Source organism: Nanorana parkeri, unplaced genomic scaffold, assembly GCF_000935625.1.
Source record: "Nanorana parkeri isolate BGI_ZX_2015 unplaced genomic scaffold, ASM93562v1 scaffold128, whole genome shotgun sequence".
NCBI classification, from domain to species: Eukaryota; Metazoa; Chordata; class Amphibia; order Anura; family Dicroglossidae; genus Nanorana; species Nanorana parkeri.
Genome location: NW_017306396.1, coordinates 1,874,505 through 1,889,542, shown reverse-complemented (window position 1 = coordinate 1,889,542; position 15,038 = coordinate 1,874,505). Strand labels below are relative to the sequence as shown.

The window sequence follows — 15,038 nt, the reverse complement described above, 5'->3', positions numbered from 1 at the left end:
CCTCCAGCGCTGACTGGCGGAATGGATGGGGGAGGGGGCAGGTACAGCTGGCTCTGCCTCTGGATAGGCAGAGCCAGCTGTCACTCACGCAGCTGGGCGGATCCAGACATAATTCTCGGGATCCGCTTCAGCGGCGGCGTCTCAGTATACCGCGAGCTGCAGCTCGCGGTATACTGAGATTAGGGTGACGGGAGGACGCTAGTTTGTGTCCTGCCGTTACCTAAGGAAAACTATGGGGAAAAGCCCTAACCCCATAGTTCTCCTTTAATCACTGATAACACTAAACTGATGAACAGAAAAAAACGTTTTAATCGTCACCTATGGGCGTTTTTTGCGATTTTTGCGGGCGCACGCAATTTTAAGGCTTGACATGTTTGGTGCCTATTTACCCGACGTGACCGACTTTTATGTTTTACTGAAAATATGGGTAAGAATAAATGTTTTATAACATAACGTAGGGAAACTTTGTTTTTTTTTTACATTTATGGTACTTTTTTAATTATATAGTAAAAAAAATACCCCCGTGGTGATTATATACCTCCAAAAGAAAGCTCTATCTGTCCCCAAACTTTTTTACCATAAATTGCAAGGCTATAGTCCGGTCATGCTGACTGGTGAAATTTTTGACTGACTGGTGAGACACTATCAAATTTTTCAAGCCCTGTATATATATCTATCACACAAAAAGTTTGCCCTCTTACAAAGAAATTAAAGCTCTATCATTTTTATCATAGGTGCATTTTAAATGATAGAGACAGAAGAATATCAACCAAAAATCCAGAAAAAACACATGATATAATTGTGATGAATTGAGCTGCAGTTCAGTGAGTAAAATAAGTATTTAATCGACAAGCAAAACATGACGTGGTACTTGGTGGAGAAACCCTTGTTGGCAAGCACAGAGGTACGAATTTTCTTGTAGTTGGTTACCAGGTTTGCACACATCTCAGGAGGGGTTTTGGTCCACTCTTCTTTACAGATCTTCTCCAAATCCTTAAGGTTTATTGGCTGTCACTTGGCAACTCGAAGTTTCAGCTCCCTCCATAAATTTTCTATAAGATTAAGGTCTGGTGACTAGCTAGGCCACTCCATGAGCTTAATGTGCTTCTTCTTGAGCTACTGCTTTGTTGCCTTAGCGGTATGTTTTGGGTCATTGTCATGCTGAAAGACCCATCCATGACCCATCTTCAGTGTTTTGGCTGAGGGAAGAAAGTTCTCATGCAAGATTTTACAATACATGGCCCCCGTCCATTGGCCCCTCAATGCGGCAAAGTCGGCCTGTACCTTTAGCAGAGAAACAGCCCCAAAGCATAATGTTTCCACCTCCATGCTTGAGTGTAGGGATGGTGTTCTTAGGGCCATAGCATTTTTCTTCCTCCAAACATGGCGAGTCAAGTTAATGCCAAAGAGCTCAATTTTGGTGTCATCTGACTGCAGCACTTTCACCCAATCCTTATCTGAATCATTTAGATGTTCATTGGCAAACTTCAGACGGGTCTGTACATGTGCCTTCTTGAGGGGGACCTTGTGGGCGCTGAAGGATCTCAATTCATGGCGGTGTATTGTGTCACCAATGTTTTGTTTGGTGACTGTGGTCCCAACTGCCTTGAGATCATTCACAAGCTCCTCCCGTGTGGTTCTGGGCTGATCTCTCACTTTCCTTATCACCATCCTTACCCCATGAGGCCAAATCTTGCATGGAGCCCCAGACCGAGGGCGATTGATGGTTATTTTGTATTCCTTCCATTGGCAAATAATCTTTCCAACAGTTGTTTCCTTCTCACTGAGCTTCTTGCCGATAGTCTTGTTGCCCATTCCAGCCTTGCGCAGGTCTACACTCTTGTCCCTAACATCCTTTGATGGCTCTTTGGTCTTGCCCATGGTGGTGAGGTTTGAATGGAAGAAAGATTCTGTGGACAGGTGTCTTTTTTATACATAACGAGTTGTCGTTAAGAGCACCTTCTTAAATTGACAGGACTAATCTATGTACCACACAGTCTGTGGGAGCCAAAATTATTGTTGGTTGGTAGGGGATCAAATACTTATTTTACTCACTAAACTGCGACTCAATTTACAACATTTGTATCAGGTGTTTTTTCTGGATTTTTGGTTGATATTCCGTCTCCATCATTCTGTCATCTGTTTTCTAAAAGGTTGATGAAGTGTCCCCTAAGACACACGTTTTTCTACACCCAATGAAGAAAAAAAAGAAAAAAGATTCCTTCAGTCCCCCAGGAGAAATTTACTCAGCTCTGCCCACGACCTGCAAATGCCTTCTGTTTTAAGTAGGCTTTTCATTCAATATGTGGGGGGTTCTGGTTCCTTTCACCACACGACACAAGGTTGGTACAATTTTCTCAGTCCATAAGCCTTACTCCATAGCCGTTATTTCATAAACTGCCCTGATGATAGCCGGCTATCATGAAACCGCAGTTTGAAGTTAAAATGTCTATAACATTAGACTGCATAAAGTACTAAAAACCAGTGGTTCAGGATTCACAGTTAGCCCCAAGCGAACTATATGCATGTTCTGTTCACAAAATAGGTATAAACCCCTATTTTTGCCTTCTGTTTTCAGAAAGTTCTATGGACTGTATAATGTTCTTTTGCATTAAGACACTTTTCCAGGCAGAAAAAATATTTTAAAAAAGTATGTGTCATCTTATTTTAAGACTACTAATATATCCACATTATTCATATTATATATTGAGGTTACATTTTCTTTACTGCATTTTCTCTAGGATAACAGGATTTTTGTACCAACTTTAAAGAGAACTCCAGGAATTTATTTTATTAACCCTTGCAGATGGCTACCCCTGCACTGCAAGGGTTAAATGCTCATTTGGGTGTCGGTTAAAAAAAAAAATTAAAAAGTGCAACTCGCCAGAGGCTCCTAGCCAGCTTCTTCTTAGACCGGTCCTTTCAACGTCTCTCCCCCTCTTCTGCAGCGGTCTAATGTCCCGTAACACATCACATCTATACACAACGTATAGAAGTGACTACACTGAAGAGTATTCCAATGCTGCAGGGAGTGGGAGACAGACTGGAGGGAGTGCTGTGACTCAGGTGAGTATAATGTTATTTTAGCACTTAGACAAAAACAAGCAATTAGCCCCACTGTAAGGGATCATAATAAAAATTTTAATTGTTCATTGGGGGCCAGAGACATTTGGTTTATACTGCCGCTTACAGGAGGATTTGGACACTGGCAACCCCCCCCAAAAAAAAAAAACAGTGACCAGTCTTGAATAGCCCCTCCAACTACCTGCATACTTTTATTTTTGCAGCAAAGCAGTGCAGAGAGCAAGACCATGAACACAGGGGTGGGACCCGTGTCCCTCAATGAATGCAATGAATGAATGCAAAGAAAAGGATTCTACAGCGAGTACAAAAATTCTGTTTTCTTCTTAATTCAATAAAGTACCACAGGATTTAGGACATGCAAAGCAGTCCAAATGGGGTAGACAGTGCAACAAACACTGTTTGTGAGTGTGCCATGATGCCTTTCTACTGTTCTACTGTTCAAAGCCCATTTCGTGTGCACCTTACTGTATAACTGGTAACAAATTATTGAGTGCGTTTGTCGTTTGTTTTGCTTTACCGATTTGGTGCAGCGACGCGTGGGGTTTCTCAGCTGCCAATGGGATGTGCGGGATCCCTTGTGTGTTTCTGTACCTTTAAGGAGGTGGGGCGTCCTCCTGACAGGCCTGCACCCAATTTGATATCTTCTGCCCCCATGTGCTCCAAGATGGAGACTCTCATAGTTTAGAGTTAGGACCGCACTATAAGAGGTGCCTTGGCGCGGCAGTGCGGCTTACACATCCTTTGCAGAAGACGTGTATCCAAACCTCTGTCCTTAGTGGTGAGACATGTTGTTTTACATGCTGGTTTGTGAGTGTGCCATGATGCCTTTCTACTGTTCTACAGTGCAACAAACAACACACTAATAAGCCCAACTATAAACAAACTGCCGTTTAAAAAAAAGTCTGGAAAGTGCCATAAGCAGAGCTCAGTGCCAGAAGGTCACATTCCAGACAGGCGTCACAATCAGCCAGTCCAGCGGGGTACGAGTCGGAGTACAGCTTCCAAAGCTATTACTAAGGATACGGTGATCCAGATACCTGCAAGATTCAAGCAGCTTGTGGAAAAGAAAAAACAATGGCTAATAAAAATGGTTAAAAAAGTGAAATGACATCCATTCCCTAGGACACTAGCAAAAAATGAAGGTATGCTGAGATGAAGGGGTCCTACCAAGCTCCTCACCGTTTTCTGTTTGCCAGTGTCCAAATTCTCCAGTAAGATGCAGTATAACATAAAAGGTCTCAAATGTCCTAATCTCATGAATAAATAAGAAATTAGATGATGTTATCTGAACAACTACATAAAAAGCTTACTTTTATGAAGTTTCAAAATCGTGTAAGACATTGCAGTGAGAATTCTGTCGCCTTCAAGTATGTATATATCCCATATTCTTAGATTTAATGTGAAAGGTGCCTGTGGAAGAAATAAAAGACCATTAGCTTAAGGAACTCAATGTTACAGCTTTAATTCCCCTGAATAAATATATCTGCTTTGAACATTTAGTATGTCCAGTCATTAACCAGAAGAAAACATGCAGAAAGAGAAAACAGAGCAAAGTCAGAAAATCTGAAAGTCTTAACAGACCTCTATGGAGGAAAGAATGATCCCAACAGTAAATATAGCATTTCTGCAGATTCTAGGAAGGATTATTTACATATGAGGGTGGAATTAAAGCAGACCTGTACTGAAATAACGCCCCATTCATCCTGGATACCATGTTCTCTTATATGTATTACCGGAATTAAAAACAAACAAAAAACACTAACAATTTTCCTGCAGCAAAAGGTACCTTCGATTTTTCTCTGGTGCCTAAAGACTGGCAACATGCTCTCGACTAAGCAGCAATTACATTAAGTTGTGGGGGACTAAGCTGGAGATCTGTTGAGTACAGCAGCCAGGGCCCACTTTTTATTTCAGCATGATTCTAGGAAGGCATTTTTTTCATTATGTTCTCAAGTTGTGGTTAGGCTTTAAACAAGTCCATTCTGTGATTGAAGTTACTGAGGAGCAGTTCATCAGCAAAGTTCACAAGAGATGTAGTAAGGATGCCAATTTGGGATCTCAGCACTTTGTCTCCCCCCACTTCCTCTGCATTTGCACCGTGTTACATTAAAGATTAGAAGGCTGGCACGTTGCCAAATTAAAGCTCGGAGGGACAAGCAGAAAGAACTGAGCTAGTAAAACAAAAGATATAACCAGGAATTCATTAAGAGTGTTGTAGACACTCTTTGCAATTCTGTCTTGCCTCGCATGACAATGGTCTGTGTTCGCGACAAATTCATGTACCTGTTAGACACTCCTCTCCCCCCCCCACCCCCAGGTCTGATATGAACATGTAGCCACAGCAGCCTTGCGGATAGTGAGTGTTGGGGCAACTCTGAACTAGGGTTGTAAACAAATATGAATCACACTATCATTCTATTATACCGATTAAGTAGGTTATTATATAAGGAGTTGGTGCTTCTTGCATGGTGTATCTCTCCAATATGACGCATTTGCATCCTGCAAGGTGTGTCCCTGCAACATGACATGTTCTGAGAAACAAATAACATCCAGATTTGGTCTGATTATACACTTCTTAAGTTATGGGGGTTTTAGAAGTGTGGGAAAGGTTTGGCTACCTATTAGTAACAGCAATATTGACTAAGTTCATCCCTTTAATTTAACGTATCTGCATCCTGCATGGTGTTTCCCTCCAACATGACATTTCCCCATGAACATATAACATCCAGCCTTGGCTCCAGGGGATAATATCTAGTCTTGGTTCAATTATACATTGTTTAAACAATCTATAGGGCCAATAGAAGTGTGGGAAAGGTTAGGCGCCCTGTGGACTCTGACGTTTCTCATTATTTTTTAAATATATTTTTTAAAACAATGTACAGGTTTCCATCTGTTCCTGTATTTAGACAATATATTTATATAATTTACTGTGTTATGCACTCTGAACATTCAATGGTTATCAACCCATCGACCGCTATTTATCTATAAAATTTATAGAAATTCCTCTAAAACTCCACATGGATCATCAACAATGTTATACACAGGTGCGGGAAATGTTTTCTCTTGGTCCTTCTTCCTCTAACATTCTCTACATCTGTTTTGCTAGGTACTACTGATAGAATCGAATATAATTCTTGTTATTTACCTGGACACTTTTGTAGATAATGTATTTTGTCTCATATACTGCTATCCATTATTTATTGTCTGTATCTGTATCTAAACACTTCCAATGACACACTGTATGAGAATATGATGTACGGTTTGTGAATATCCGATCTATCCGAAACCACCATTCAACCACTGCTAGCTTTTCCATCTCTGTATGTCCCTGGGTTATCTGCCCCTCTTTTGTTTCCCTTCGTCTGCTAGACATGACCGACAGCTCTGCAGAAGTGATTGATAGGACCTGTTGTGACCTGTGTGGGGGTAGCTCCTAGCCCGGGTAGTACTGTCCTTGTGCTGCTTAGTGGGGGGCGGTTCCATCTCGGTCATGTGATGACGTCATCGCGGTTGATGCCGTTATAGCGCCTACGTGAGCCTCCAGTGTTAGTGTGCAGCCTGGGGCAGCCATACAGCACGCTGGGGGCTCTGAGGTGAGAGGAGGACGGATACCCCTCGGTCTTTGAGAGGCTATTTAAAGGCTCAGGAACCCTTTGCAGGTGTTATGGCTTAATTAGCTGATTAGAGTGGGACACTTTGAGCCTAGAATATTGCACCTTTTCACAATATTCTAATTTTCTGAGATTGTGGATTTGGGGTTTTCATGAGCTGTAAGCCATAATCATCACAATGACGACAAATCACGGCTTGAATAATCTTGCTTTGCATTTAATGAGTCTATCTCCAGGAGTGTGGAAATGTTAAAAAAAACTACTTGTCCAAGGGCTAAAGCGGGGGCCAAATCTACTTGTCCTTCACGACAATCTACTTGTCTCAATACAAAAAATAGTTTTAATCAAAACTAAGGATGCACCAATACCGGTTTTTCGGTATGGAGTACGAGTACCAATTTTTTGCTTTCGGATCTCGCCGACACTGAATACCGGTGCTTCCGCTGACATGACATGGTAATCATGTCAGCGGAAACCGGGCAGCAGGTAATGACATCCCGCCCAGGTTCCTGATTGCCACAGAAGCCGGCTCCATATTGTTTGGCCTGCTTGATTGCGATTGGCCGGGAAACCTGCTTCCCGGTCAATCAGGAAGCCGGGTGGCGAGGAATGACCTGTTTGACCGGGAAACCGGCTCGATGCTGATTGGCCAGGGCCAATCGGAAAACCAGGAGGCGGGTCATTACTTGCCGCACGGCTTCCTGATTGCACGGGAAGCTGGCTCCATGTACCCCTACGGCACTGCCAGTCAGAGGAAATTTTCATCTGGCCGTAAGTTCCCAAATACTCGGTATCGGCACTGATACTAGTATCGGTGCACCCCTAATCAAAACATATTTTACTGTGCTAAATAGCGCTTCTCACTGGTCAGCGCGGTCATCTGACTTTTATTTATTTTTTACTTTTTCATTTTTATTTTTTACTTTTTCATTTTTTAAATCTTTATATATTTTATTTTTTTAACTTTAAATTTTCTTTAACTTTTTATTTATTTACTTCTTCCTATTACATAGGAGATTAAAATCCCTTATGTGATAGTTTGGAGGTGACAGGTTTTCTTTTATGGAACCTGCCCTTCCACACAGAACAGCTGTTCTGTGTAGTTCCTGACAGCCGAGACAGGTGGCGCTGTGATTACAGCGCCACGGTCTCAGAGAACACACAGAGAGCCCGTAGAGCAGACGTTTTTCGTCTGCTCTATGGGCTCTATGGCTGAGCCGTTGTGCCTTAGTTTTCAGGGTCCCCCGGGAGAGCGGGCGACCCCGAAAACTACGGCGGGGGTGCGGGCAGAAACGATTGCCGCTGCTCAAATTAATACAAGTGGTCTGATCAGACCACTTGTATTAAACGAGCGTCGGCGGCTCCACAATGTACATTCAGCTCTGCTTGTCCGGAGCCGGGCTGAATGTACTTAAAAACTACTCGCCCGGCGCCCGAAACTGCATGTCCCGGGCGTCGGGTGATAGGAATTCCACACCCCTGTATCTCATATATTAGTTTCACCTTTTAAGTTGCATTAGTGAAATAAATGAACTTTTGCACGATATTCTAATTATTCGAGTTTCACCTGTATACACACACACCTCTATAGATATATATATAGCTCACTCTTAAGAGTGTTTGCCCAAAGAAAAGTAGATAATAGATAAATTACAACATACATAAGCAAAACATAGCCGTTTTTAATATTGGTATATTCTTACCCGGTCCAGGAAGCACTGGAAAAACCATTTCATAGTATACAGACTTGTGTACAGTTCCTGAGTTTCCTGAACGTTAAACACAATTAAAAAGTGACATTAATAAAAATATTCATATCTGTATCACATTCACTAATTTAACTTATAAAGACAATTTATTCTCTTTAAAACATTCCGAAATCTTAGGGGAGGAGTCTAAATTTGTCAACACAACAGATGACAGGCTGTGCCTAGATGATTTTCAGCATTTTTTTTTCCTCTAATGGTATGCAATATTTGCCTACCTATTTCTTGCATTTCTGTTTCATTCTGAAAGCAAAGTATTTACTTACAAAGTGCTGTTTAAGTTTTGGCAAACATTTCTTCATGATTTTGTCATGATGTTCCTGGAATCTTAGAAGCTTCGGAAAGCCAGGGACAAAAAAACCTGAACAAATAAAAAAAAAAAAGAAGGATTAAATGGTATTCATTAAAGGTTAACTGTTAAAAGAACTAAAACCCCTACCACTAGCAATTAAAATAGGCTTTCTAGCATGCCTGACTGATAGTTCCACCAACAGCAGCTGGCTCACCACAGACACAAGATAGAAAGCAAATCCATCTATAAAACTGCAAAGCCAGCATCTGTCATTTTTGGGACTTCCTTAGAAGGTGCTAAGACCGAGAACGGTACAGGGTGGCGCTGTACAGAACTATGCTTTTAAGAAATATGCTGGCCAGCACCTCATATCCTTAAAGACTCTAGGGCTGTTATCCCGATTACAGCTTCACCATCTGGCCAGTCAATGACCCAGAAGTATGCAGAATAAAATTTACAATTCTGGTGGCATGTTTCTTGTTCTAGATTAGACCTAGTCCACTAGGTAGTGAAGCCAGACTCAGGTTGACATTCCAGATGTATCTTTAAAACAAGTAAGGAATGGTAGCCCTCTTATTTCTGTTCTCATAGGTTCCCTTTGCTCGTCCCCTTTATAACATCACAACCGTACACTGAACCTTCATCTGATCCACAGTTACACTACCAAAGTTATGATGAGGAGACGTCGCCATGAGCAAGACTCACATTTCTTCCTATTCTTGAACAGAGGACATGAGACAGCATAAGAAAGCAAACTACTCTTCCAAAATATAATAGTATATCAAAGATGATACTACGGCTATATTATAATTTGGCTATTTGTTCAGTAGAAGTGATACAATAACAAAGGTACAGCATGTTGATAACACAGTAGAACACCTCTTCATTTAGCAAAAAAAAAAAAAGGACCTTTCACAATGTACAGTATCTTGCCTTTTACACTTCAATGCCTCAGATAAACCTAAACCTGATATTTCAAATGAGGGTACTAAATGAGCATAAGGAGAATTGACAGTTTTCTGATCTGTCATTGCAATCCATGAAAAGATCTACCTACACACAGCTAGCTGTAACATTATAAATGGAAAACAGTTACCATTAAAACGGATTTGTTTGCAAGTGGTGTCACTCACACAAGGAATAAAAGTTCACTTACCATGCATTGCATGTCTAGAGTCAGAGAACAGCCTCACAAGAGCCCAAAATGCATCTTCTTCATTCATATACATAAGGAGCAAAGCGGTTATCTGGCTCATCCCCTGACAGTAGCCAACCTCCTGAAAAACGACATCAATCATTAAAGAATAGTTTAAGAGAATTGACAGCATATACTGCTTTACAGGAATGTAATGTTATTGAATAACTGCTTATCAAGTCCAAAATTATTATACCTTAAAGTCTCTTGAGGAAACTTACCATACCTAAGTACATATTCCTTTGATATTACTTTTCTTTCATTTGAATAATTAAAACAGCATAAAAGACAGTACTTAAACTGGCAATAACATTTTTAAATTGAAAAATGGAAAAACAATAACATGCAAGTAAATAAATTAAAAACAAAAAATACATTTCTATACTGTTGACTGATGATCAATGAGGCAGGATTAAACAGTTAAAAAGACATACCATTATTACAGCTGTCATAATACAGCTGTAGTTTCTATTTGATGAATGTTGAATATTACTGTAACATAATGCTTAAGGCTGGGCACACACCTTACAACTATGGTAACCATGGTAAGACTTCTGTCTTGCGATGGTTGTAAGGGAATTAAAAAAATCGTACAATCTGCCTATCTTGGACAGGCAGATCGTACTTGCGATGATCGCAAGCCCATCCAGCTGAGGGGCGGGCTTCCAATGACTGCAATGCTGAAGGGGCAGTGTGCGCTTGCGCACACCGGCCCGTGCATCTTTTATCTTGCGAACATGCCACAAACCAGCCGAACATCGTACATGTTCCTAAAAGGTAAAAGTCGTGCAACCTTACAGAAGCAGAGTTTGCACAGCTCCCACACACCTTAGAGATTTCCCGCAATTATCGTAAGGTGTGTGGGCACCTTTACACAAACTGTCCCGAACCTAGGCAATTTAAACTGGGTATGTGATCAAACAATGTGTAAGGCCCCTTTAACATAAGCGGTCCGATCGGGTCCGCCTGTCAGTTTTTCGGTCCATTTACACCCGGTTAGTCTGGAATCAGAGATCCGTTTCAACTGATTCCCCACAGACACACATGGGGGTCTGTCAGTTTCAGTTTATTACTCTATCACAAGATGAAGGTAATCCGGTACGTACTGCTGTGATCAGGAGAGGCTCTATTGACGGATCCCCTCCTCATCAACCCATGTGAAGTTGGCCTTAGTTTAAATGTGAAAACTGCAAGTCAAAACAATTGTATTCTAAATACAGGCAGCTAAAACGATACCAAAAAAATACAAAATCACACTTTCCTATAAAATTCAAGCTTTCCTCTTCAGTCTTCTTATTGGTCAGAAGGGTCCTGCATTAAGCTGACCTTTACCCCTTTTCACTAAAAACCACATCAGCATGCAGCTCTGCATGCTAAGAAAACATTTTACATTAGTTAAACATTTTAGCTTTTACTTACAATTACTGTATTTTCAACGTCCTGGTTGAGTGAGGCACTATTGATGTCCTCACAGATGAATCCTCGGAAGGCTACATTACCAGTGCCTTCCTGGGAAATGTCATCTGTAAACTGATAAATATCACGAGATCTCAGGGGAAAGGCATTTTTGTTCCTCTGAGATGAAGTGTACTGTTACATGTTTCAAGAGGCAGGTCCACAGTTCCAGGAAGTAAAAGGAGATAGATTAATCTGCCCTTAGTGAAAATGGCCACTGTGAGAAGCATAGGAAGGAAAAAAGAAATAAGGTATGCGAAGAACAAAAAGTCTAAAAGCATCCATTGTAGATTGTCATTATTGAACATTTCTAAAAAGGTGCCTTTGTTGCAATTTATAGGATAAAGGAAGACGTTCTTCCGTAAAGCATCAACAGAAAGGTGCAGGGAGTGGGAAGTAGTGGGGCCAAGATCGGCTACCAGAAAAGTCTAGGTCTGCGTATATATATATATATATTTCTTTATTTAATGTGTATTTACGCCATTGCAGCCAAATTGGAATAACACATAGCATAACTTAAAGAAAAAATTACAAATTGCTGCTCACATTTTTAAGTGCTAAATTCTAGTGCCTGTAATATCAGACATAACCCCTCTGCCATACAAACTTACTCTGTTGCAGTCTTATTAATTGGGGAGAGTAGACTGAGAAAATGCTTCCCCCTGTCTGCAGAAGACTGACCGCATAATGCAAGCCTTAGCAAAGTCAGTGGCCTACAGCCTAAGGATGGCTTACAAAATTATAAAAGGTAGAGCATTTCTACAAAATTAAAAACTGTTGCAGTGGATTCTGACATGTAAATTTAATCATGTAGACTTGTAAAGTTACTGAAACTTCCAATTTAAAGACTGGCTGGCTATTTTCTTCAATGGACTTAGCATTATTCCTTAGTGGGATGTCTTGCTAAAGGAATTAACTACCATTGAGCTATGATTAGGTAAGGAAGGTTTATCTTTTTCTTTCATTTACCTCGGTTGTCACACTGGGTTTTGCTTTGACCATCTTGGAAAGTGTAAGATCAATATGAATATTTTTGGCCGCCAAAATGATTTGATACCTGCTTTTAAATTAGATAGCAATGAAACTACATTTCCTGTTTTAATAAAGATTTCAAACTATTTTATGTTTATTCAAATGTAGCAATCCTCTAACAAACCTACCCTAAAACAATAGGTTTTGCCTGCCCTGCAAGCCCTAAAATGTATACTACATTGTGGAAGAACGTCAACTCACGCAACCACAGTAGACATGCAGTCTTTCACATACTGCCAAGATTAGAGTTAACAAGCCTGGTTTTGACACTATGCAGAACTTTTGCCAAGAGATTTCTTGCATACACTTAAATACCATCTGGTTGTACAGAGATCTAGCATGTTTAGTGTTCCCTAAGCAGCATGAATTCTCTGTGCATTGTGACCAACATGATAATTACACACAGATGTTCCTGTACAAGATATGGCAAGACTACTGATACTCGTTCAGAAGAAGGGACCTGCAAGGCCTTAGAAAGCCAGGTAGAGTAATCTATATATAGTGGCTTCATGTTGGGCGATTATAAAAATTATCAGAACCTTCCACCCCAGCCACCTGTTCTTATTATTCAATATGTGAGCAGATTTTCCAGCAAGCACCTTCTGTGGTTTAGTTATAATTTAATGCAGGTGAACAGGGCTATCCATCACTGTGCACAATTAGTATTATTGAAATTGTACATTATTCAAATTTAAAAAATGGAAAGAAAAAAAAAAAAAAAACCTAGGTCATAAAACCTGGTTATTTTCAGGAGGGCTGTGGTTCCTTTATTACAGAGCAACTACAGCGGATTATACACTACTTGACGGTAAGGAAAACGTTGTCATTATAAATTCAATGTGCAGTTCGTGACTACTGGTGAACTGGGAAAAATCATAGTTCCTCTCTATAGATGAAGGGCAAGGGCTTGTCCAGATCTAAATCTTCCCCTTAGGTGGGCTAGTGAAATTACATATCTGGGGATCTGTAGCAACTCTAAGGTTGCAGATTATTGTAAACTGAATTTGGCTTCTCTTGTAGCTGGAATTATATTTAAGGTATAGGAAAATCTTCCTCTGTCACTGGCGGGAAGGAACAATTTAGCCCACTGTTCTTTATGTCTTGCGATATGCCCAACTTGGATTCCTCTACAATATTTCAAACAGACACTGAATTGACATCCTTTTTTGGGGTGCTCATCACTCCAAAGCTGGCCATAAACCTAGATTTTCTAGTATTTCTGGTCAGATGGAAAAAATTCAACACATTCCTCCATTTACGCTAAACTGTGTGGATGGTGGAGGAATCTCCCACTGGGCCAAGCTTCAGTATCCTTTTAGCCGACCCCGCTAGCTCTCAAAATACATGAACAATCTGATGCAGACATTGTTCAGGTATTTTGAGAGCCAGCTGGGCTGATTAGCAAGATACTGAAGCTTGGCCCAGTCGGAGATTCCTACAGCCACTCAGTTTAGCGTAGATGGAGGAATCTGTTGCACATTTTCCATCTGATCATAGAAAATCTGCAGAAATTCTATAGGTGTATGGCTAACTTTAATTTCATCTCTTTATTCTACAAAGATCATGGCAGCAAGGGGGCTTGGTGTGTCCTGATTTTCATCTGTATTTTAGTGCAGCATTACTTTTTTAAGCTCACAGTTATTAGATCTCTGACAAGTTTAATGCAGCTGTTATCATGGAAGCAGCATGTGTGGGGTCCTATGAGGCTATGGCTGACTTACTCTACAGGGGTGTGTCTGCACCATATAACCTTACTGTGACTATGCTGGCTACTATAAAGGGCCTGGAACTTGATGCACAAGAAACTAGCTATTCCACCACATAGGTATTCCCCTCATGTGCCACGTTAGCTGAATCCCAACTTGCCTTAATTTTTAAATATTCCAAACTCAGTTATCTGGACTTCCAGAGGTATCAAATGCTTAGCACATACTGTAGAGAATCATATTCTTGTTTCTTTCGACTGGCTGAAGCAGAAGTATAATCTTACTAATGCTTTTTTTTTTCTCAATACCTTCAACTGAGGCATGCTCTCCACACTCCGTTTAGTGCAATGCAGGTGGAATTAATGCTCCCTAAAATTGAACATCTAATGGCAAAAAGCCCTTGTCACCATAACTGCAAAGCAATCCAAAGCAATATTCATTCCAATGGAGCCACACTTGTGTGTGCTACTAAGCTGTGAGTGTCTCTACAAACACACAAAACACAGCAAGACAAGCCTCTCCACTTCCCCCTTCTCCAAGTTAGTTGAAGTACTGGACCGGAAGTTTAGGGTGAGCTGAGAGAGAGCCATTTGAAAACATAAAACCTGTAAGTGTTTGGGCAAAAATGTAAAAGAATATCTTGCTGGCGATGTACGTTTGTTTAATCTGGATTCATTTTTGAAAAAAATGTAGAGAGTTTAATACTACTTTAAACATACATGGTAATTGTGGTTTGGGGTATATTATTCTTTTCCTGCGTGTTTTATTGTACCATGTTACTCCCTTTGGACAGGTAGACAGACTGGAGCTGACTGACTTTTTTCATTTCTCATGTTAGTTTTTGTAGTTTTTAGATATTTCCATGTTTTGGATTCTCTTGTTTTTGCTTTGTTTTGG

The 15,038-nt window shown here is 40.6% G+C and overlaps 1 protein-coding gene across 1 annotated transcript in view; it reads right to left on the bottom strand.

Annotated features, from left to right (window-relative positions):
• Window positions 1-15,038, bottom strand: part of USP6NL (USP6 N-terminal like) — a 73,883-nt gene that overhangs the window by 29,897 nt on the left and 28,948 nt on the right. The window contains exons 8-11 of the mRNA XM_018553719.1: window positions 9,910-10,030; window positions 8,728-8,822; window positions 8,399-8,464; window positions 4,395-4,494 (exon numbers count right to left, since the gene is read on the bottom strand). Coding sequence (XP_018409221.1) covers window positions 4,395-4,494; window positions 8,399-8,464; window positions 8,728-8,822; window positions 9,910-10,030 — 382 coding nt within the window. The remainder of the gene's footprint in view (window positions 1-4,394; window positions 4,495-8,398; window positions 8,465-8,727; window positions 8,823-9,909; window positions 10,031-15,038) is intronic.